Genomic DNA, 24,871 nt, shown 5'->3' on the forward strand with positions numbered 1-24,871 from the left:
CGTCATAGCAAAGAAAGAAAGAAAGAACGAAAGAAAGAACGAAAGAAGGAAAGGGACGAAGGAAGGAAGAAAGAAAGAAAGAAAGAAAGAAAGAAAGAAAGAAAGAAAGAAAGAAAGAAAGAAAGAAAGAAAGAAAGGAAGAAAGGAAGAAAGAAAGACAGAAACGTGTTTGGGAACCTTGAATGGAAACTTCTGAGCGGTACCTGAACGCAACACGTTGCACGCCCCTCTTCATCATCACTGGCACTCCCACAATGCAGCGGGGTAATGTATTAACATGGCGTCAATGGTTGCTGTTTTGACCAGGGCCGTGGGATCTGAAAAACATTATGTAGAACAGAACCATGGAGACAGCTAAACAATAATCTGAAATCGACTTTAGAGCTCGAAAGTAAGTTAAGAGGCGCTCTTGTGTGTTGAAATGGTCGAAGTCGTTTTTTCCTGCTTTTAATGACTTGCTGCTGTGTGGCAGCTGGGTGCCAGTATTATTTATTTCCCGTTAGCTAGCTCAGCCGGACGACCGGGCACAGCAGCTAACGACAGTTAGCTCACGGAGACGGCTAACGGCAAAGTCGGCTGAGCAGAGAGCAGAGAGTCCCCTGGAAGTCAGCGTGAATCCTTCTCGCAACACAGGAAACGCCTTTTGGTTTTAATGGTGAGCATTTCTCTAAGTCGATAATATCTGTGTGCTTTCGTTTCTGTTTAGGAAGTTGAGCTAACGTTAAGTCCCAGTGTTGTGTCGAAGTCTGCCCCCCCCCCCCTTTTCAGTTTCTGTTTCCTTTCACCTGAACCACACATTATCGGCTCCAACCCCAGTCATGTCTGCCACGCTAAACCGTAATCCAACATTAAACCCTAATTTAAGCCCAAACTCTGACGCAACATCAGGCATCACCCGCCTCCGTTCATATGAGATGTGTTTATGTTTGGCAGTGGTGGAAAGTAACTAAGTACATTTACTCCAGTACTTTATTGAGATACATTTGCTTTACTTTAGTTTTTCTATTTCATGCTACTTTCTATTTCTACTCTACCACGTTTCGGAGGGACCTATTGAGAGAGTTTTTACTCCACTACATTTATGTGACAGAGATTAAGACTTAATATGATAATCGTGTAAAGTTCAAAGCATTGTTAAGGTCTAAATCAGTGGTTCCCAATCATTTTTGTCTTGCGCCCCCGTCAGATTAGACTGGTTTCTCCTTTACACCTCATGCAAATGACTGTTCAAGAAAGCAGTTAATACCAGAAACACCTTCCATGGACGATTAGATCAACATTATTTGCAAAATCTTTGGGGTGGAAAGAATTACTTTTGATATTAGCGTACAACAGTTAAAATTTATGAAGACATGGGAAATATGGATAATGTACATCCCACCTGTATGTCCATCATGTTTATAATGTAATTTTTTTTCATGTCTTCTTTTTTATACCCTCCTTTTTATTAAAGGATTTGAGTATCAGTCAGGTACACGCCAACTTTTTGTTTTTAGTTATTTGGATTGGTTTGTTTTTTCTCTGTTCTGTATTTTATTTATTATTATTATTATTATTATTATTATTATTATTATTATTGATTTATTTATTTTGGATGCTGTGTGCAGTTGCTTCTGTATTATCTATTTTAATTCAGATTAATTTCTTGAAATTGAGTCTTACGGAAAGGTTGGATGGAAAGGACCATTAAGGAACGCAATATAAACATAATTTCATAAAATAAATATATGTTCAAGTTATACATATTTTTCAATATAAAAGAATGGAAAAAAGAAAAAGATTAAAAAATGATTACAAATGTGTGTAGCAGAACATTGTTTTTTTTTCTCTGCTCTCCCATTAAACATCTCAGGGCCACTCAGATTTGCTGGTGATCCTGTGGAGGGGCCCGACCCCTAGGTTGGGAACCACTAAAATAAACTAGCTAACTCTAAATAAAGAAGTTAAAATTAGCTCCACTCTGAGCAGCTACAACGGTGAAATGCTGCCTACCCATTGATGCATTAACAATCTAACAATATCATATATGCAAATAAATGATTATAATAATAATACATCACCAACAGGGGCCATCTGTCTGCACACACAGTACTTTTACTTTTGATATATCAATTATATTTGACTGGGTACACCGTTGTACTTTTCCTTAAGTAGGATTTTAATTGCAGGACTTTTACTTGGAATGGAGTATTTTTACATTGGTGTCCTGATCCTTTTACTCAAGTAAAGGGATAAGTGCTTATTCCACAGCTTGTGTTTAAGGAGTCATTTAATGGGTTGCGACTATTATTTCCAACAGTTAATCTGTTGCTTATTATTGTGATCTATCAGTTAATCATTATCTTTTGAAATGTAAAAAAATTATATGTATATAAAAAAAAAAAAACTATTTCATACTCTGAGAAGGTGATGTTCTCTGGTTTCAGAACCCAATGATATTCAGTTTACAGGAAATATACAAGTGAAGAACAGCTCTCCCCTTTGTTTTCTGTCATTTGCTAATTTGATGAACTGTTTCAGATCTACTCTGTTTAACAAGCAAGAAGTGTCATAAAATATACTAAATAGACTCAACGCTGTTCACAAGTCTGCCTTTTAAAAGTATACAGTTCAAACAGAGTTTTAACTGGAGCAAAGAAAAGGTCTCCTATCACTCTTGTTCCAAAGTCCCTGCAATGGCTTCCTGTTAGGTGCAGGATAAAAGTATCTACTATTAATAGACTTTCCCTCCGCTTCATAGTTTATTTGACTCATAGATATGTTCCTGAGTTCCATGAGTCCTTAAATCCAGACTCTGTGCGGCTCACTGTACCAACAACTTAGTACAGTGACACTTGTTTTTTGTAGGAGTGAGCTCATAAACATTATTTACGTTTACATTTGCCCATTTGACAGTTGTTTTATCCTCAGCAACTAGGGTTGCACGATGTGCAAAAAAATCATATTGCGATTATTTTGGCAGATATTGCAGTTTCGGATTCAGTTGCAATGGTCATTTTTGCATTTCATTTTCATTGAAAATTTTTTTTTAAGTGATGATGCGATTTTTGTTCGGGCTTGTACCAAACAAACATGTTCCTGTAAATCTGGAGAATATGATTTGTAGACTGGGGACGTCTCTGTAGCACCACCACGATTATGGTGCTAACAATACACAAAAATGATGTGACATATTTTACCTTTACCAAAAAATTGATGGTCCTGTGATTTTTTTATTTATTTTCTTTGCACGTCCTCTGATTTAGATATTGCATTTGACCATATTGCAATTTCGATTATATTTCAATTAATCGTGCAGCCCTAACAGCACCTTACAAATGAGGGACATCACTCAGTAGGAGATCTTGGTATAAGTACTAGAGCCTGACCAATATTGGATTTTTGGGGCCAATACCAATATTGGGGAGTACAAAAATTCCGATATCCGTACACTTGTGAGGAAGATATGTAATAAAAGCAGGATATTTTACAGTTTAAGTCTTAGTCGGGGCATCAAATAGAATAAGTATAAAATTAGATAAAAAAACATGAGAACAAATATGTATACATATTTTATATATATATAAATTTGCTATCTATATAACTTGACCCGAGCATTTAAGCTGCATTATTGCCTCTTAATAAAAGAATTCATATCAGTGCATAACAGAGAATATATGCGCCGATACCTATATATCTGTGATAGGCCATTATCAGCCAATAAAATCGGCTGACCGGGTTCTAAAGTACTAAGCAGTAAATCTGTTCAGTAAAACAAAGTGCGAAGTAAGTGCTAGTTGGACATGTCAGGGTGTTAGGAGAGGAGGTGCTCTCTGAAGAGATGAGTCTTCAGCAGATTCTTGAAGATAGAGAGGGATGCTCCTACTCTGGCGCTTGGCAGCTTGTTCCACCATCAGGGAACCGCAGACGAGAACAGTCTGGACTCAGATTGTCTTGTGTGGAGGGATGGTGATGACAGATGTCATTCCTTGGAGGAACACTGGCCGAGAAGGAGCATAAGGCTGAATGATTGAGTTCAAGTAGATGGAGCAGACCCACAAGTTACTCTGAAGGCAGCATTAGTGACTTGAATTTGATTAGGGCGGCCATGGGTAGTCAGTGGTCGTTGAGTAGCGAAGTGACGTGACCTTTTAGGCTGACCAGACTTGAGGGTTTCATGTGTGTGAAGGGAGAGCCGCCAGAAGAGCGTTGCAGCAGTCGAGGTGAGAGATAACGATAGCCATCAGTCAACATCAATCAAGACATTTTATCATCTGTTGAAAAACTTGCATTTAAACTTCCATGTCGCCCTTGTCTTGTTTTTAGCACACCTTTATAAGGAAAAACAATGTTTTTTGTAAGTCATAACTGTGTGTGGAAAATATCATATTCTGGTAGTAAACTAGTCAAACAATGCATTGAAAAAATTGCAGCAGTTCTGTGTAAAATTAATAGTAAAACAGCAATCACAACTTCCACCACTGAAGCTGAGTAGTTGTAGTGTAAGGCCTTTGTCTTGACTTTTTTCTCCCTTCTCCCTCTTCTTCATCTGTTGAGAATTAAGATTCCTCTTTCCTTGGAAATTCACTCTTAATTCATTTACATAATTCTATAGTAAGTTACACGCACAGTAAGTTTGTGTGTATATTTAGTTAGTTATCTTCACCTTCACAACAATAACAACGGTTTTTGTGACGTAGTCTTGCTGCTTAGACTGATAGCTATGTTTTTTTTTAACCTAGATTTTAGGAGGCCTGCCTCCCCGGTGATCCTCAGCGTGGTGTTGACTCCACCAGGGACAACAGCAGCAGGACAGGAGGGATGGATGAGTCCATAAGTCCAGTAAAACCAGTCAAACAGTCTCAGCCCAGAGGAGCCAAAGCTTTGTCCAGCGAGAAATCAAATAAAGAGGCTCCTGTGCAGAGAGAAGGCACAAAGTCTGCGGCCCGCAGCAGAGAAAACCTCACCACTGCTAAAGATGAGCACAGTTTAGGCTACCAGGGGAGCCGTGGGCAAGGCAAGGCTTCCGCAGACACCCCACAGGACAAGAGGAGAGGACGGCCTTCCAGGCTGACAAGACTGACTGGAAGAACAAGTTCTGGGGAGAGAGGCAAAGGCAAAGTGGCAAGTTCACAACAGCAGCTGGCGACACGGGCTCCTGACTTCAGGTCATCTGTTTCTGCAGACAGCAGCCCCTCAGCAAACAGAGAGACCAACTCTCCTGTAGTGCCTGGTACACCTGAGAAAGGCCTCGCAGAGCTGGCCAAGACCTCCACCGTAACTCCAGCAAAGGAAAAATCCTATGGTGGGTTTACTGTCCGTAGATGATTCTGCCTTCATCAGCAAATGTATCTCTGCTCCACTGCCTTTTCTTTGTTGTTTGTAGGGTTGAAAGCTGCCGCACTGATGCATCAGTCTGTTGAAGAGGGCACAGAGGGGAGGCCCACTGTGGAGGATGGACCCTTGACAGACCAACAGCTGGGCCTCCGACAGGCAGAGGAGCGCCTCTACAGAGACTACATCCACCGACTGCTGAAAGTGAGGAAACGATCCAGTCTTGCCAGATATATAGTAAATGTATGGGAGGGGTTGGTTGTTTGCAGTTGAGTGTCTCAGATAACTAGGTGTCTTTAATTTGCCTGATTAGAGAGAATGACAAGTTCCATAGGTCTGTAATTACTGAAGAAATAGCTTATATGATTGGGATGCCCTGATTGATCGGCCGATCATGATGGTCCGATTTTCATTTTCAAATATAAAATTATATCAGTAGATTTCAATAATGAGGTACAATAACAATCATGATTTTCGTAAAAGCATACTAACCTAGAAACCTGTGACTGAATCATGAAAAAGTTTCAGAGCAATGGAGACACAGAGTGTTGTGGTAACCATAGTAACTCACTCACACACCTGCCTGCATGCACACGGCCTGAGAGGAGCAACAGAATGGGATGACAATAACAGATTTATGGATATTAATCTAATTCTCTGTCTTGTCTGTTGCATGTCAAATTGTTCTATTCGTGCCGTTAGAGGCTTTGTATGCTACTCACATCTTATTAGTGTGATATGATATTGAAGGGGACGGAGCGGTTGTCAGGTAGTCAGACCGACTGAGCCAGTGAAGGAAAAAAACTACTTTGAACTGCAACGCAGAACATGCAGGGCACCAAAACAGCCTAATGAATTATGATCATGCAACGACCATTAATTTTAACTCAGAAATGATCGGGATCGGGCGATGTCACTCATTGATGATGAGTATCAGTATCGGTATTGGTGGCAAAAAAACATGATTGGGGCATTCCTACTATATGATAATAATAGCCTCAGGGCTACCAACAACAACTATTTTTCTATCGATTAATATATTGCAACAGTTCCTAACCTGTGGGCCGCGAAGGTATTGCAAGTAGGCCAACAAAATCATTTGCAAAACAGTACAATTTTGGTGAAAAGATGTAATTATAAAAAATGTAGTAAAAAATTTTAATACAAATAATGTTTTTGAATCTATTGAAAAATAAATTCTCTTTAAAAACATGTCGAAAAACTTTGTAAACTTGTTACCTATCTCGATCTGATTCAATCCGGAATGTTCGATCATTATCATTAAAATGAAAACTGCTGACATTATTTGGCCTCCATATTGTTATGGGGTCAGATGTAAGCCGCCAACATTTTTGAGATTTTTAAGTGGGCCATGAGTTGGAAAAGGTTGGGAACCACTGATCTATTGACTATTTTATCGATTAGTAGATTAATCTAAACAATTCATTTTCCTACAGAAAATCGAAATGACGCAGTGGCCGTTCAATAAACCTAGATTCTGATCTAAACATTTGCTCAAACACTTATTTAGTGTAAATACTAAGGAAGCAGGCAGACGACTTGATGGTTTTATGAGATTATTTAGCAGCTACAAGGACAAAAGATATTAAAAAGTTCTGTCTACTAATGAACAGTCTGTGTAGCAGGGTTTTGTTTATTTTTACCTCCTCCTAGCATGAGCAGGTGGAGTTGATGGTTGTGATTATGATCAGGTGAAGGAAAAAATCTAAAAAAAAAATCTGAGAGAACATGCATACACTGATCATAAACTGATTGGTTTTGCCTCCCTCTTTGTTTTCACAGCAGTCCCCCGAGTACCCAAACTATCAATACTTATGCAAGCTCTGTTCTGTGCACATTGAGAACATCCAAGGAGCACACAAACACATCAAGGAGAAGAGACACAAGAAGAACATAATGGTACGGGAATTTTAACTTTGTACTTTCTTAATGCTTTTTTCGGCATAAAGTAAAGGTTTGTAATTTAGGATTTTACATATTGTGTTTCTGGTGTGTCAGGAAAAACAGGAGGAGAATGAGCTGCGCGCCCTCCCACCCCCCTCCGCTGCCCAGCTGAGGGCCGTGGACGCAACCGTCCAAGAAACAGCCAGGCAGCAAGGGATCTCGGAGGATGACTTTGAAGTTCGGAAGGCCGTGGTCGTCAGGATGGAAGAGATCATAAAGAGGCACCTCTCAGGTTGTGATGTCATTCAGCCTGGGCTATATTTCCTTCAGCGGGTAGTCACAAGTTTATCACAAGTGTCAAAAATACTGCATATAAATAATTCCCAGTATCTTCTTTGGTTTTTCCAGCTTGTTCTCTCCGTCTCTATGGTTCATGTCTCACCCGATTTGCCTTCAAGACAAGTGATATCAACATCGATGTCACCTACCCTTCCTCAGTAAGTCTGCTTCTGCTGTTTCACAAGATCATAATGTATTTTCTCTTATAGATACAATACTATAGTCGATATCTTTTTGTCTGTTCAGATGACACAACCTGAGGTCTTGATTCAAGTGCTGGAAATCCTCAAGAACAGCCGTAAGTTTTGCTCAGTGCATTCAAAATTTTCTTGGAGTTGAGACATGATTCATTGTTATTAAGCTGCATAAACCTGCTGTTCTGGTTGGTCTGGATTTATTGGCTTTGCCTTGTTTTGTTCATATGTGTGATAGCATTTAGAAATTAGACCTAGCAGAACACTTGCAAGACACAACACAAAATCTTATCTGCTTTGGTCTTGAATTTAGATAAAAAGTTTGTCATTAAGGACCAATTGGTTTGGATAGTTAGTGCTACTTTGTGTAGCTCAACCTCCATGTAAAAATCCTGCAATTGATTGTTTGCAATTTTACCTTTCTGTCTCTCTTCTTCAGCTGCATTTTTTGAGGTTGAGTCAGATTTTCATGCCAAAGTTCCAGCTGTGTTCTGTCGGGATGCTAGCAGGTGAGTGTCTCCTACTTTCATTTCTGTGTATGTATATTTTTGTCAGTTTACACTAATTGATGTTTAAATTATTTGTCATGCATGCCGAGAGATTTATTTCAGTAATAGTTTATTTTTACACTCAGGTTCTGTTTAGATTTTTATTCAACATGTCATTGCTGTCTTTCTTCTCCTCGGTGTCTGCACAGCGGCTTGATGTGTAAAGTGAGCGCAGGTAATGACGTTGCTTGTCTGACCACCAATCACCTGGCAGCCCTGGCTAAACTGGAGCCCAGACTGGTTCCCCTGGTGCTGGCTTTCCGCTACTGGGCAAGGGTAAGGCTGTGACTGACTCACGCCTCATCTGAAAGAAGAAACGATAAAGAGCTTCAACTGAGTTTTAGTGTGTTTGCTTATTTTTATTTCCATTCATGTTCCTACAAATACTGGCACTGATTTTTAGAACAAAAATAGGCGTCAGCAGCTTGAAATTTTCAGAAATGGTGTGCTCACTTATAAACCCTGTTTTTTGTGTGTTTTACTAATGAGTATGTTTTTTAAATGACACATGATGTACCAGATCCTCAGTCTAAAAATCACAAGGATCCTGGACACACTGGATTTTAAAGCTGCTTGCATATTATTTTTAATTTTCTTTTTAAATGAAGAACCTCTTTCTGCACAAACACATCATGTCACTTTTATGTCCAAATGCCAAAAACAGAATCAAATACACTGCTCAAAAAAAATTAAGGAACACTTAAATCACACATCAGATCTCGATGAACAAATTATTCAAGTTGAAAATCCAGGAAAAAAATGGATTTAGGTCAGATGAACGTGAGGGCCAGTCAATGGCATCAATGCTTTTGTCATCCAGGAACTGCCTACACACTCTGGCCACATGAGGCCGGACATTGTCCTGCACCAGGAGGACCCCTGGGCCACTGCACCAGCGTAAACACTTGACAGTCGCTCTGTGTTTCATCCCAGTACCTAACAGCAGTCAGGGCACGGTTGGCTATGACATGGAGGTCTGTGCGACCCTCCAAGGATATGCCTCCCCCAGCGTCTCCAGACTCTTTCACGCCTGTCCGATGTGCTCAGTGTGAACCTGCTCTTATCTTTGAAGAGAATGGGCCACCAATGGCGGACCTGCAAATTATGGTGTTCTCTGGTGAATGCCAATCGAGCTGCAGGGTGCTGGGCTGTGAGCACAGGTCCCACTTGTAGGGCTCTGGCAGTGCTCCTCCTGTTCCTGGTACCGGTCCTGCTGCTGGGTTGATGCGCTTCTACGGCCCTGTCCAGCTCTCCTTGTGTATCGGCCGGTCTCTCTAGAGAAGAATCAGTCAGGAAGGATGAGGAGAGAGCAACTGTCTGTGGCCACCACATGCAAAACCATTCCCCTTTTGGGGTTTTTCTTGCTGTTGCCTCTCCATTGCAGCTGTTGTCACTTTCATTTGCATCAAAGCGGGTGAAATTGATTCACAGTCACTTTTGCTTCCTAAATGGTTAGATTGATATCCTTGAAGTTTAAGTGACTTGGTGTTGTACTGTGATGATTAAGTGTTCCCTTAATTTTTTGAGCAGTGTATTTAGTTCTATATTATGGACTCAGTGTTTAGACTATAATGAGTGATGATGATGTTTTCCCTTGTGTGTTTGTCTTCGCAGCTGTGTCACATTGACTGTCAGGCTGAAGGTGGCATCCCCTCGTACTCCTTCGCCCTCATGGTTATCTTCTTCCTGCAGCAGAGGAAGGAACCCATCCTCCCCGTCTACCTGGGCCGCTGGGTGGGTGAAGTGTTACATTCTTCAGGTCTTAGTCTTTTTCACAGGGGCAGGCACAGTAGCGAAAAAGAGAGAGACAGAGAGAGAGAGAGATGGGGGATGAAACAAACCAGGGGTGCTCTGGTTCATGGTTGGCTCCCCCTGTCAGTCCTTTTCTGCTCACATGAGGAACAGAGGCTTGTTTTTAACTAACTCATTTTATGATAATGACAATCGTTATCATGTCTCTCCTACAGCTAAAGATTTGCTCATTTATCTAATCTTGTTTCTGGCAGTTTGCGTTAAATTATTTATACTTAATTACATTTCCTTCTGAATGAGAAATGATCATGTTGATAAAATGCATGAAAATTCTCATTTTATACTTTTTTTTTGGTGCCATCCTGCCTGGTCCTAAGTATCTGTGGTGTATTATCCAGATTATTAAAAAAAATAAAAATAAAAAAAATAAAAAGTTAAAAAATTAAAATTCAATACGTGTCTCAGAAAATACAATTAATAGTGTCAGTGTTGCAGCCTGGTGTAATGTAGACAGTGTAAAGAGCAGGATAAACGTTCGTCTGTCTCATTGTGAGCAGGCAAATTAAAAAAATTTTCAGCACTATTTTCCATACGTTTGCATGTTAATGAGGGAACTGATTTGATGCTGCTACAAATCATTAATTTTCTTTAAGATGTAAAATTCATATTCATAGTGATATAAAGATATGAAATGACCCATTTAACTAAGATTGCATTGATCATTCCTGGCATCACTTTTAGATGGTGTTTTAGTGCACAGGAAGAGCTCCTCTCTCTCCATGTTTTAAACTCTCTATAAATCCTCTGCTGTGATTAATATTTTGTTTAACATGTTTTTCACACATAAAACCTGGGGCCAGAAGCTCATTTACTCTTTACTTCCTTGTGCCTTGTGCCCCACCCCTAAGTGTAGGTGGGAACATTTTTTCACCTTGACATGTCAGGCTGTTTGTGCCGCGAGCTGCTCACAGAGATGATCATTATAAATGTGTAATGCAGGTTGAAGAATTATGTAATTATTAAAATGACAAAGGATACCTGATACCTTGTTCGTACTGTTAAAAACCAAACAGTCCCTGGAGCCATGAATGTATCAGTGAGTCAGGTTTTCATTAGCTATATCACTCGTTACCTGTTGAGTGATATAGCTGCTTGTTGTGACAGTTAAACCAGATGTATGATGCCACATTTAATGACGCACACTTAGTCCTGGCAGTGTAGCACTGCAGCACATCTGCAGCACATCTGCAGCAGAGGGTTTCTGTTCATACTCTGAATGAGGATACAGCTTCAATAAGAAGTCCTCTTTAGATCTATTTAACAGACGGACATGACCTGTCCTATCGTAAAAGCTTTACCTGTATTTATTTGGATACAAGTAGTCAACAAGTAGTCACAAGTAGTTTTTTGCAGCTCTCATTTCACTTTTTCCTTTTTAATAAATTTGCAAAATTTGCAAAATTCTGTTTTTGTTTTGTCATGTTGCGCCATTGAGCGTAAACGATTTTGGCATATTGCTGCAACATAACAAAATGTGAAAAGGGTGAAGGGGTGTAAATACTTTCTGAACACACAGCAGATATGCTGCTGTCAGACGGAGGCTCTATCATTTATCTGCTTGTTTATGTGCATATTTGTTTAGGTGAAAACAAGCGCATAAATTTGTAGTTGTGTTTGTGCTTTGGTTGTTGTTTGTCCTTTGCACAAATTTGTTTGATGATTACTTACTCAGGCAAATATTCAGTTACGTTGTTCTTAACAACTTGGGCCTTATCTTCATATATTATGTCTTATATATTTTGTCCATTATACCTATTATGAAGAAGTAGCAGCCTAGAAACGTATCTGTAGTAGTATCCATAGTTAAACTGGCTTTTTAAAAACAGATTAGACCGTTAGCTTTGACTTCCTTTTCCTCTTTCAGATCGAAGGCTTCGACGTGAAACGTGTGGACGAGTATCATCTGACTGGAATTTCGTTGGATATGTTCGTCCGCTGGGAGCACAGACCTCCGAGCTCCACGGAGGGACGAGGGGAGAACCGGAACGAGGCCAGAGAAGGCAGATCCAGACCTGAGCAGAATAAACCTGATGATGGTCATTATTCAGAGGGCTTGGTGAGTCACTCCACAACATCATATCGTGTAGAGGACGGTGTGGATTGTGTTTGATTCAGATTTCACGTCATGCTTTGATGTCCCTTTTACGTTCCCTTAAAGACCCGCTTAACCTTGGACCTGGGTAAAGGTGTGACGCTGGGCCAGCTGTGGTTGGAGCTCTTACGTTTCTACACGCTGGAGTTTGCTCTTGAAGAATACATCATCAGCATTCGCTTAAAGGTACTCCTCTCCAGGGAAGTGAAGAACTGGCCCCGTCGCAGGCTCGCTATCGAAGGTAAGAAGCCTCTCTGTTGGAAATCTCATCTCACAGCCCTGGAGAAATGCCAGTAATTCTCTCTCTCTCTCTTTGTCTTTAGATCCTTTCGCCTTGAAGAGGAATGTTGCACGAAGCTTGAACAGCCAAATGGTGTTTGAGTACATCCAGGAGCGCTTCCGCACAGCTTACAAATATTTTGCGTGCCCCCAGAGGAGGGGCAGCGGTGGCCGCCAGAGAGGCAAGAGGGCAGGCAAGCAGAGTGCTAAACTGGAAGGGGCCGAGAAGATGGAGGCTGCATTTGTGAACAAGGAAGAAGACGACGACGACGACAGGAAAGGTGAAAAAAGTCTGAATGCTCAGAGCGGGCATCACCGGGGGCTGAAGGAGGACGAGGAGCCTGACAGCGATGAAGAAGATGGTTCAGATCCGTCCAGAAAGAACGATGAGAGGACTTTAGATGCCGGCCTCATGGACATGGTTCTCAGTCAGGACAACAAACCCTCCGTCTCCCCCAATGGCCTGCTGGACAGTGACAAGGAGGGGGAGGAGGAGGACGAAGAGGAAACCAGTGTTTCAGAGAAGGACGAGCCCGTCACATCAGAGGATCTGCACTATGTGTTTGATAAGATGATTTTCACTGGTGGGAAGGTAAATAAGTTAACCAATAAGTTTTTTTTTTTTTTTGTTTGTTAGTAGCTGAGTCAGGATGTAGATGACAAGCTTTTCCACTTTTTTAGCTGCAGTGTAGAAGAAGCATCATCTCACCTCTCAGCACTGATGGGTTCATGTGTCTTGGGTGAGACATGTAAATTGAGGAAGGGTTTATATTTGATTATTAACACATGATGACAAAGTTTGAGTGCCACATTATCATGATACACTGACTTCATTCAACATCATTGTTACAGAGCCTGAAGAAATTTTATTTTCAAGCTACGTAACATGGGGACACAGCCCCACAGTCAAGTTCTGCAACTAGTGTTGAATAGTTAGAGCATTTTTTAATCTTTATTTATGCAGTTTTCTTGCACTTATCAGCTGTGTCCCAATTTAAGGGCCATCCTTTGTTCGATGCGGTTCACGTAGGCGTGGCCTACGTAGACCACTAAGACAGAACCAAAAATCAAAGTAGTGGTTTCTGGCACAACGTCACCTACTTCCAAGGTGCACTGAGAAATGAAAAAGTCCAGAGAAGTCAAAACTCCAGCAACACATTGGTTTAATAAAGTTTTTCTGTTTACTGCAGGTGTTGCTGGAGTTTTAACCTCTTTATTTGTGGAGTTTGCCATATTCTCTTTTTTGTAAAGTGATTCATCACTGGTGCGCAATGAATCTTGGGATAAGTCGGTCCGTGGAGGATCCAGCCATTGGATCCTTTCTTGCCCGGGAAACAAAGGACACATTTGAAGGAGCCTGTGAAACAGGACAGCCTTGTCCCACCTCTGTGATGCAGTCGGTCTTCAATGTGGCCTCTGACGGACAAGGCCCCTGAATTGGGACACGGCTACTGTGTGTTGGTAAAAACTGTCATGTCTGATTGGTTGTTTGATATATGGACTTTTTTTCCTTCCAGCCTCCAACTGTTGTGTGCAGCATCTGCAAACGAGATGGTCACCTGAAGGACGAGTGTCCTGAGGACTTTAAGAAGATCGAGCTGAAGCCTTTGCCTCCAATGAACGATCACTTCAGAGACATCCTCGACGGGCTCTGTAAACTGTGCTACTGTACGTAGTCGACACTGAGGTTCTGACTTTTCTTTCACTTCATATTTTCTTTTGGAAGAAAGTAGTAAAACGCAAATATTCACCACCATCATGAATGATCTTTAGATTAGTGAATCATGCAAACAAGGAGCAGGTGGCATGCCGATTATTTTCTAGACGAAACGATTAGTTGTTATTGAGACCGATAAAGCTCAACAAAGCAGCAAAGTGTCACATTCTGAACCAAGGATCATTAAATGTTTGACATTGACTCAAACGAGTAATCCTCCATCTGAAATAGTTTTAGATAGATTTCATATAGATTGACTAATCGATTAATCATTGCGGCTCTGTGTGACTGAACTTCTGTTCTGCTGTTTGTAGATGAACTGTCACCTACGCTCATTGAGCAGCAGAAGAGGGAGCAGATCCTCGCCAGCCTGGAGAGGTTCATAAGGAAGGAGTACAACGGTGAGATCTAAGTATAAACTATTACAGACAACAACACAGTCTTCAATATTTATTTATGTAGAAACAATGAAGAGAGAAGCCTTTTATGTCATGTCATCCACAATGACTTCACATATTTTAATGTCAAGCCTTCCAGTGTTAACTCGCTGCTGTTGTTGTTTACTGCAGTTAACAAGCTGTAATGTCTTCCCTGGAGGGCTTTTATTGTGAAACATCTGCAGGGGTTTCATCAACAGAAGCTTAACACCATGAGAGTATAGTAAAGGATAATTGAAATGAGAATTTCTTCCTGTGTCTGGACCCGCAGATAAAGCTCAGCTCTGCTTGTTCGGTTCCTCCAAAAACGGTTTTGGTTTCCGCGACAGTGACCTCGACATCTGCATGACTCTGGAGGGTCATGAGACTGCAGAGGTAGACGGACGAAATGCACACAAACACACACACACACACACACACACACACACACACACACCATGTGACACAACTCACGTTTCCTCAGTAGCAGGATGAGAGATGTGACCCCCTGTATTCTTTCACTGATGTGTCTGAGCAGAAGCTGAACTGCAAAGAGATCATTGAAGGCCTCGCTAAAGTGTTGAAGAAGCACACAGGTGAGTTTTACTAATCATCACACTGTGATATTTATGTGTCAAGAGCTGAATGTGACTGGTTATGATCTCAACATCACAGGTTTGAGGAACATCTTGCCTATTACAACAGCTAAAGTGCCTATAGTGAAGTTTGAGCACAGACAGAGCGGTTTGGAGGGAGACATCAGCCTTTACAACACCCTGGTGAGTGAAACATCCTCTCAGAGCAGAATGCGCCTTCACTGTTACATGAAATGTCTTTTTATTTTTTAAGTGCTTCGTGTTAATAAGTTAGTTGGATGGATCCTCTCTGTAGGCTCAACACAACACCAGAATGCTGGCGACGTATGCCGCCCTGGATCCACGCGTGCAGTTCCTTGGATACACAATGAAGGTCTTTGCAAAGGTATGTGAACGTGGACCAGCTGATACAGTAACCTTCCATTTGTGGCTTTTGGACACTTCAGTTTGCAGCTCTGTTCTAGCTCATTCAAGGGTTTTATGTTGGTTTGTCCAATAACTGCAACATTCTGACATCAGAAAACACAACACCGATAATGGGATTAGATTACACCAGATTTTACTAATTGTCACTGTTTCAGAGTAGTAATTTATTTAATAGATCTACACAATTTCAATCTTTTAACCTTTGTAACAGCCAGAACTCATGGATGTAAATAAAAAATCAGATTCTTGTACATTTTCATACCAGCTAATACAGAACAAATAACAAAATAAACATGGACGTCAGGCTACATGACGTATCAAATTTAAAATGACCAATTTCATTTATATGTGAAAATATGGTGAAAGTTCACAAATGAAAACGCATTCATTTTAAATTGAGAGGAAGCGATCTAATCCTGCTCCCTGATGGATCTCAGTGGGTCATTTGGCCGAACATCGTCGTTACTTTAAATGTGTCATTTTGAAAAAGGAAGGTTCCATGTTACATAATGTCGCCTGTACATTTTAACTCTCCAATTTACACCTTAATTAAAAAGGTTTTTCTATTTTAGTGTCTCATACAACGTCGTCTATAATCTCTAGTTCCTTCTTCAGAATATATTTTTTGACAAAACAATCTTTGCTCCAGGTTCAAAAGCTCTTTTTCTAACCTTAAACCAACTGCATGTTTCTGCCTTCACAGGGTTTGCTTCTGTGTTGTGCTTTTTGTTTGCTATAAGCAGCTGTTTAACCTAGAATTTAACAGTAGTCTGTATTTAGTTGTGTAAGACATGATTTGTACGGTCAAAAGCATTTGGATTTAATGGCATGCAAATCTCCACTTTAGCCCCATTTGAAGGGGATTAACATCACAGGAGGAGGAGGGGGTAAAATATCCACGGTGCATTTTAACCTAATGTGCCTGTCGGTCCAAGCTGTGTGTTATGGCAGTTTGCCGCTTTCTCAAGAGCATCATCCAAAACACCTTCACACTCAACACTGCACCTCCTTGGATCCTGAGCAAAACACCCTGCAGTGTGTGTGGTCAGTCGGCTAGTTACTGCTGGAGTCGGCTGCTCCGCTCCGAGCTGACAGGAACTGTTAATGGCCAATTCAGCGTACTTGTAACACTGCCACTTTGACAAAATGTAAACAAATACATACTTAAAAACAGCATTCAATACAATTACTAACCTGTAGCTGACATTACAACGATGTTTGTGATGAGCTTTTTCATGGTTTTGCTCTCCTGATGGCTTTAATTTTTTCTGTAGTCGTGCTGGTTCCATTACTGGGTTGATGGTGAAAAATTACCCACATACACACCCCAGACAGGATTAAAATGTGTCACAATCTCTGACCTGAACCCTGACTAACCTGCCTCTGTGCTCACAGCGCTGCGACATTGGTGATGCATCCAGAGGAAGCCTCTCATCTTACGCGTACATCCTGATGGTGCTTTACTTCCTGCAGCAGAGGCAGCCGCCAGTCATTCCTGTCCTGCAGGAGGTACCACTCACTGATTAATCACCGTTTAAATTCAGAAGAAATAAGCTTTTCCTACATGAAGGTGTGTTTAGCTTTGTATAATAACTCTTTTTTTTTTTTTTTTTTTTTTTTTTTTTTAGATCTTTGATGGGAAGACTGTTCCCCAGCGGATGGTCGATGGCTGGAATGCTTTCTTTTTTGATGACCTTGAGGATCTGGTGAGTCGGTCTCCTTTAGATTGGGGGCGGTGTTGCTTTGTTTGACATTATCCGACTGTAGTTTTTTGCTCCTGTCACACACCTTTTGCTCTTTCAGAGTTTCACTTTTGTTTCCTTGTGTCCTAACAGCGTCGGCGTCTCTCAGAGCTGCAGCCGAACATGGAGTCAGTCGGAGAGCTGTGGTTGGGCCTCCTGCGCTTTTACACTGAAGAGTTTGACTTCAAAGAGCACGTCATCAGCATCCGCCAGAGGAAACGCCTCACCACCTTTGAGAAACAGTGGACCAGCAAATGCATCGCTATTGAAGGTGGATCTGCTTATTGCTCTGCCTTTAACGTTGTGTTCAGGGTCTTCTTCTCTTCTAACACCTTCATCTGTTCTTCTCCACAGATCCCTTTGATTTGAATCATAATCTCGGGGCTGGAGTTTCTCGCAAAAGTGAGTGCTGTTATTCCAACACAGTTCATCATAACCAAAATCTATTTTTTGAACTCCACTGAGGAAATCATTCAGATGTTTTTTGTTTGTTTTTGTTTTTTGTTTTTTAAATCACAGCATCATTTTAGCAGATGCACATATAATCAACATTTGATATGCTGATACAGATGCTTGGGTCTGCTCTTCCTCACATGCACACATGTCGCAGGTGTTCATGTTACCATGAGACAGCCCTTTTACACCTTTTTAGCAGCATTAGCGTTTTTAGCGTTCTCTTTTTTTCAGTTGCACAGATGCCACGCAGCACCACAGCTGATGGCACTGTTATATATTGCCTAATGCATGTATGGTTTACCACCACTGCCAAAGGCATGAATTATAGTTATTGTCATGAATATTTAAGACATGAAGTATCACAACCCACGAGTTGTAAGGTTTTAATCAGAGCGATCGACAGTTATCAGTTAATACTTATGCAAATGTTTTCTGTCATTTTTCAGCAGCTGCTTTAACTTTATTTGTTCTATTTGAATGAATTTCAACTTCATGAAAACCTTGTTATTGTTTAAATAGTTACTGCTTTTGGTTAAATTTCATAAATGTGAAAGAGCCCCGCCCCTCACGCTGCCTCTCTCTTCTCCTCCAGTGACAAACTTCATCATGAAGGCTTTTATAAATGGTCGGAAGCTGTTTGGAACGCCATTCTACCCCGCCCCCGGCACTGAAGTGGTACGTTGTTCATGACTCCCAACACTTACACAAAATAATAAATAAATGTTAGGACTTCACTGCTGGCTCCTCCCTGCCCGGAGGAAACTGTGGTTTGTCTAAAACGTTTGCTGTCTCTGCTGCAGGACTACTTCTTTGACTCAAAGGTGTTGACAGACGGCGAGTTGGCGCCCAACGACAGGTGCTGCAGGATCTGCGGGAAGATTGGACATTACATGAAGGACTGTCCAAAGAGACGCAGGTTGTCCTCTCTTCATTTATGGAAATATTTCTGTCACTGTGGTTTGAATTTAAGAAAAATGAAAAGAAAGTTCTGAGAAGTTATGAATATGTTATAAATTCATATAAACTTCTTTTTAAGTGTATTAAACAGTTTATACAGCATCACCATTTGCAGTACTGCTGCTTTCTACATCAATTATACTAAGGAGCAAAAGAGTTTTATGTAGTTGTCGTAAAAGTGAGCATATGGCTGCCATGCCAACAGTGACATCACAACCCCGCCCCCTCCATGTTAGTTGATGGGACATGGGTTGTGATGGTTCTGATCTCGCTCCTGGATGTTCAGGTGCTTATTTTTCTGATATGTTTCGTTTTAATTAGTTATTTGATGTTATACAAAGGTGGTGTGGCATCATGACTGACAGGTGTGATCGGGTGTGGTGGTCTTCCGTCTTTACACACAGTCATTGCCCCTGTCTGAAAAATAGTTCATTATCAAACAGCCAATTTCACTCTATTAATGATTATCACTTCTATCTTATCTATCAGTGGTTTATGACATCTCATTAGTTGATTTTTATTTCTTCTTCTCAGATAAACCAGGCTCTTAGACTTGATCAAAATAACACATCTCATATTAGGTTTAAGTTCATCAAATCTTCCACCGGAGAATCACAGCTGAAATAAACTCAGGGGGAATTTTATTTTAAGCATTAGTGATACCCTGAGAAAGGTACGAGAAGGACACAGAAAGAAACTTGTAAATCTCACAATTAGGAGACATAAGTGTTGTAGATCAGCAGCAGACAGAGAAGCTCAGGTAACATTAAGATCGACCAGTTTATAAAGGTTTAGTTACATTTTTATGGCATGAATATGTAACTGCTTTACTGACTATAAATCACTGTTTCAACTGAAAAAATCGTTGTATTTAAAGGTACTTTCACAAAGGATTAATTATCTGTATTTGAATTTTCCTGAAATCAGGATTTTTTTTTTTTTGTTACAATAATTTTGTAGGTCACCTAAATGTTTTGGTTTAAATTTAGAACGGCCCACTGACATCACCTGTACCGCTGTCATCTTTCATTTATGTGTTTATACTGAAGGTGTCAGATTTATTCCTCCCTTTTTGTTGTGCCCTGAACGTTTTCTTTGCCAGGATGAAGAAGAAGGAAAACGACAAAGACGAGGACGTAAAAGAGGAGGAGCGGGAGCCGAAGGACAGGCGTTGTTTCCAGTGCGGGGACATGGGTCACGTACGCAGGGACTGTCCTGACTACCGCCACCTCAAACAGAGGACCGCCGGAGCACCAGGTATCCCATAATACTTCTTCATGATGTTATTGAATGATATACATTCATTTAGAGGGGTTTTGTAAACTAAGGTAACTGTTGATAAAAAAACATTACACACCTAATATTCTCAGCAATAAAGGGTTGAAATAAAACTGCTTATATATCTTCTTCTTCTGCAGCTCCTCACATGGTACGAACAATGGTGAGCTCCCAGTCCATCCCCATTCCTCAGGCAGCTGTAGACTGTCCTGGAAGGACCAGACAGCCCTCTGAATGTGTGAGTTACACTTGGGATGGTTCACACAAGTTACAAAAAAATCATAAAAATATGTTCTGATGTAAACCCACAGTACCACAGAGTATAAGAGCCACACTGAGGGGAAAAAAAAGAAATCAGAAATTTCGAGAATAAAGTCGTAATTTTACAAGAAGAAAAAAATCATAATATTATGGGAATTAAAAATGAAAACATTTTGAGAGAGAAAAAACATAAAACATAATTTTTAAGAATGTTACGAACAGCCAATCAAATTGGTGAAACCTAAACTAGAACTTCACAGGATGCTCCACGTTCCTCATTTTAAAGCATCTGATATTTCCTCTCTATTACCTCTCTTTATTCGTATAATATTATGACTTTTTTCTTGTAAAATTGCACATTTTTTTCTCAAAATTTAGATTTTTTTTCCCTCTGTTTGGCCCTAATCCTCCGTCATACCTTAACAGATTTTTGCCTCCATCCAAGAACAATGGAAATGAATAGAATTTAACTTCCTGAACACATAGAAATGAAGTTGAATATATATTTGATTGATTTTGATTTCTAAGTTTTCTTTTTTCTCTGTTTTGACAGTCGGATAGTCGGCAGACTCCACCCTACTCCCCCCAGCCCTCAGCTGTCCCTCAGAGCTCCTCCCAGTCCTCCAGTTCCCCTCAGCCCTCCCACAGTAAGACCAGTTCTGGTGGTCCCCCGAAGCAGCCCACTCACCCCCAGGTCCCCCTGTCTCTCTTTAGCTTTCCTACGTCCCTTCCAGGACAGTACCACCCAGGGACGCTCACGGCACTGGGGCTTCTTCCCTCCCACCAGTCACACCAGTCCCAAGGGCAGCCTCATCACCCGGTCCACATCCCTTCCACCTCCTGGCCCATCCACGGGCCGGTCCTCACCACGTCCTCTCCCACCGCCCCTTCCCCGCCCGGCCTGAAATTCGCCCTGCGTTCGCCGTCAGGGAACGGCAGCCCCACGGGCTCAGGGGGCAACCCCAGCCCTATGAACCTGAACGACCCCAGCATCATCTTCGCCCAGCCGGCAGGGAGACAGCTGGGCATCGGTGGGCCGGGACGGGAAGGACACTGGCACAACCACATGGCACAACCTGGGTCACTCATGGGCAATGGCACTGTGGTCAAGTCAGGTATTCACTGGGTGAACTGTGGTGACACCATCTGTGTGTGATCTTCATGTAGCTGCGTCTTTAAAGAGCAACTTGACACTAATTCCACTTTTCTGAGTTAGTACATTTTATTTTCAGTCATTTTATTACGGCAAGTGATTCTGGTCCCAGTCTGTCGTATTTCATTTTTTTTTTATTTCTCACGAGTCTCTTGAGATTCTTTATCTCTTAGAAAAGAAACAAAACAGCAACAAAAATATGAAACATCATTAATTTACAACAGTCACATAAAACACAATACAACGAGGCCCGAGAGACATGAGAGAGAGAAAACCTGATTATTTCAAACAATTAATATTCCTCATGAAGTATTTTTTTAATGGGGATGATGAAGGCAGAGTTTCCAGATGGTAGATTTGTTCAGGCCCAGGACGCAGATCAGACTGTACGGACACTGAAGGTGATCCATCTAGATGATCTGGTCTGATGGTTGATAGAAGCAGGAGACTTTCACTAAAGTAAACAGGAAATTTACCCAGAATGGTTTAAAGATTCAATGGTACACAGGAATCTTTCTCTGCATTTTTTAGCGAAGTCCATCCAGTGAATTTAAATTACACGGACGTGCTCTTGTTCCAACTTTCAAAAATAAAACAGAGATGAACGACAGACAGGGTCACTCCTATGAAGTAATAAGTCTAATGTCTGAATATACAGGGTGTCATCATCACTTGTCTCTTAAAATGAAAATGAAAACCTCATTTGGGTTTCAGTTTCTTTACAAGGTTGTTGTTGAGAACATGGAAAGATAATTTGTCATTCAGACATATTCCAAAATGTTTGTTTGCAGAGTTACTTTTCCTTTTCCAGAGAAAATTAAATAATAATTAAAAATAAAAAAAATCAAAGACAAAGCCAAGGATAAACAGCGCCTTCTCTCTGATCTGAGTGACGCCCTCTAAGCTGAACTCAGGCGTTAAGTTGCTCTTTAAAACAAATTAAAACTTGATCATTTGGTTTACACAAATTGGAATATAACAGAAGTTTTATTATTGAAGTTGTATTGAACTCTGTGTTGTTTGTAAGTCACCGAGTGTGTTGTGCTCTTGTGTCTGCAGAGTCTGGACACCACCCGGCTCAGTTTGTAGGTGTGAGCCAAGGTTCTCGGTTATGGGAGCACAATAAAACGCCCCAGTACACCCTGTCTCCATCCTGGCCCTACAGGATGCCCCAGAACTTCATCCAGCAGGGGAATGGAGGCTACCAGCCCAGCAAACCCTTCATGGCCCAAGGTCAGACAGGATACTGTTTGTTATTTTTTAATTATTATTACTGCTGAGAAAAACAGACAAATCACCAGGTCTACATTTATACTGACGTTTTGTTTTCATTCTCTCTTCCATCAGGTTCTGTGGTGCATCCGAATCCGAACTTCCCTTTGGTCCCTCATGTCCGACACCAAGTCAACCTAAATTTCATCCAACAGAAGAAGTGAACTTGTATCTACTTTTAATTAGGTCTATGGTCAGTAACATAACAAAGCAGAATTATGTACTCTTTGCATCATTTGATCGCAGGAATTTTTAAAATGAATTTTATCATTTTTGTACAGTTTTTATGTTTTATTTTTTGTCTCATTACATTGATTTGTGATACAAATGTCAAATATTTTAATACCCCCATTTTTGAGGGGGTCCAAAAAACTGTTTTTATTTTATGTGTAAAGTAAGGAGGAAAAATGTAAACCTTTATTTTTATTAGCTGTATTCATACTTTGCTTGCCACAAGATGAAGGCTTTGAATAGACGTTTGTTTTAAAAACAATCTAACATGTCACCCTAAGTATGTAGTGCCAAACGCAGGGATAGCAAGAAAAAAGGGAAAAAATCTTAAATATAAAAAAAAAAAAGCTACAAAAAAATAAAGAAAAAAGCAAACAAAGTTTGTTGTATCATGTGGGTTTAAACGCACAGTATATAACTTTTGCCACTAGGGGTCTCTCAATCAACAATAACAAAAGATGGTGTTTGGTGACATCGTGAAGTAGCGTGGGATCATGGGAGTTGTTGTATTCACCACCATTGCCTGGTTTGGATTCCTCCAGTGTCAGTGGTTCAGGAAATCAAACAGACCCAGTGATTCTAACCGTTACAAACACTTAATAAAGCAGGTTCACATTTAAAGTCAGTGTTTCACCGCCGCTGTACGGAGGACAGAGTTGGGAGCTGAGATTGATGCTAACTTTAGTCTCGATTGTTCCTCTGATAACTTTCCAGTTAATGGAGCCTTAGCTTGATGTTCTGACGCTCCATGTCTTAATCCACTTAAAAAGAAATCCACAGGACCAACAGAGTTTAGCTGTTTACCTCGACACACACAAAAAATAAATTGCAGAACAATATCTATTTCCAAAGTTATTAAACTGATTAACAAAGAACCAAGAGTCACAAAGGTCAAAAACTGTTGCCCCACCCTTTGCTGACTGACCCGATATCCCCCCCCTGCACCTCCGCTCCCCTTACAGGAACATCAAAAGCAATTCAGGTGCACAGAAACTAAAAGGCAGCGATGGTAGTCACCTATTCCCCAATATTAGAAATGTAACAAATGAAATTTGTCGAACACAGTTGAAACACAGGATAAAGTAGTTTCACTTTGAGAATCAGTGACTCTTTGGCGACACATGACGTCTCCAGCTGCTGGGAGCTGAGCTGTCTTAACATTTACTCACTTCAGCTCCAGACATCTGATGACTAAAATCCTTCATCTGGTTAAAATATAAAGTTGTAAAAAGTGAATCTTAAATCTTCTGCCAGAAAACCACGACACTGACACATGCACATAGAGGATATTGACAGGCGACCAAATGAAACAGCGTTACCATGATCAAAATCATTCCAGTTGATGTAAGAACTCAACATAGAGAACATAGATCTAGTTTTCTTTAGACATTTTAATGTGGAAAAAGTTACAGATTTTTAAATAAATGGATCATTCACCAGCTCAACTGTCATCTCAGACATCCGTCAAACTGTTGACTCTTTTAAACCATTCAGGTTTTTTATATTTGTAAAACTTTTTTCAAAACCTCGATAAGCCAGTTTTAGGTGTGTGTCATAAAACTGTCAAACCAGTGTAAAGTCTAGGCATGGTCGGGGAGAAACGCTAAGATGCTTGTACAATGTGCGACACATGAGGAAGTGAGAAGGCTTTGTTTGAAAGTAATTTTTAATTCAGAAGATTGGCTGCCATCTTGGGGAGTGTGGTGTCCAGTTCTTACGATACATCCATGTGTTTTGTCTGTGGTCTTGAAGAAGAGTCCGCAGGGCTCAGCTACTTCAGAGAAGACATCAGGTTTCAGTAATGTTACATTCAAAACGTCAGAGGACACTTGTTACCTCACAGTATGTTAGCGGATCCTCACCCTCACAGTCCAGAGAGTCAGA

The 24,871-nt window shown here is 40.7% G+C and overlaps 1 protein-coding gene across 2 annotated transcripts; it reads left to right on the forward strand.

The window, feature by feature from the left end:
• The first annotated feature begins 242 nt into the window (after positions 1 to 242).
• On the forward strand, positions 243 to 23,366 carry tut4 (terminal uridylyl transferase 4). 2 transcript variants are annotated; one of them, XM_023428911.2, is made up of 31 exons: positions 243 to 391; positions 473 to 655; positions 4,722 to 5,284; positions 5,366 to 5,517; positions 7,117 to 7,233; positions 7,333 to 7,510; positions 7,627 to 7,715; positions 7,804 to 7,855; positions 8,191 to 8,260; positions 8,449 to 8,575; positions 9,914 to 10,033; positions 11,976 to 12,167; positions 12,270 to 12,444; positions 12,527 to 13,074; positions 14,000 to 14,150; positions 14,514 to 14,600; positions 14,908 to 15,011; positions 15,154 to 15,211; positions 15,291 to 15,394; positions 15,507 to 15,596; positions 17,033 to 17,146; positions 17,266 to 17,343; positions 17,473 to 17,650; positions 17,734 to 17,781; positions 18,428 to 18,510; positions 18,636 to 18,751; positions 19,895 to 20,049; positions 20,211 to 20,308; positions 20,885 to 21,446; positions 22,544 to 22,717; positions 22,832 to 23,366. In XM_023428911.2, the coding sequence occupies exons 3-31, from the start codon at positions 4,801 to 4,803 to the stop codon at positions 22,918 to 22,920; spliced, it is 4,593 nt and encodes a 1,530-aa protein (XP_023284679.1). In that variant the 5' UTR covers positions 243 to 391; positions 473 to 655; positions 4,722 to 4,800; the 3' UTR covers positions 22,921 to 23,366. The 2 variants fall into 2 exon arrangements, with proteins under 2 accessions (XP_023284679.1, XP_087036180.1); XM_087180054.1 differs by having other exon boundaries at positions 260 to 655.
• The last annotated feature ends 1,505 nt before the right edge of the window (positions 23,367 to 24,871 follow it).

Source organism: Seriola lalandi, unplaced genomic scaffold (genome assembly GCF_002814215.2).
Source record: "Seriola lalandi dorsalis isolate HSWRI2012SDOR001 ecotype SW California unplaced genomic scaffold, Sedor1 jcf7180002054885, whole genome shotgun sequence".
NCBI lineage: Eukaryota > Metazoa > Chordata > Actinopteri > Carangiformes > Carangidae > Seriola > Seriola lalandi.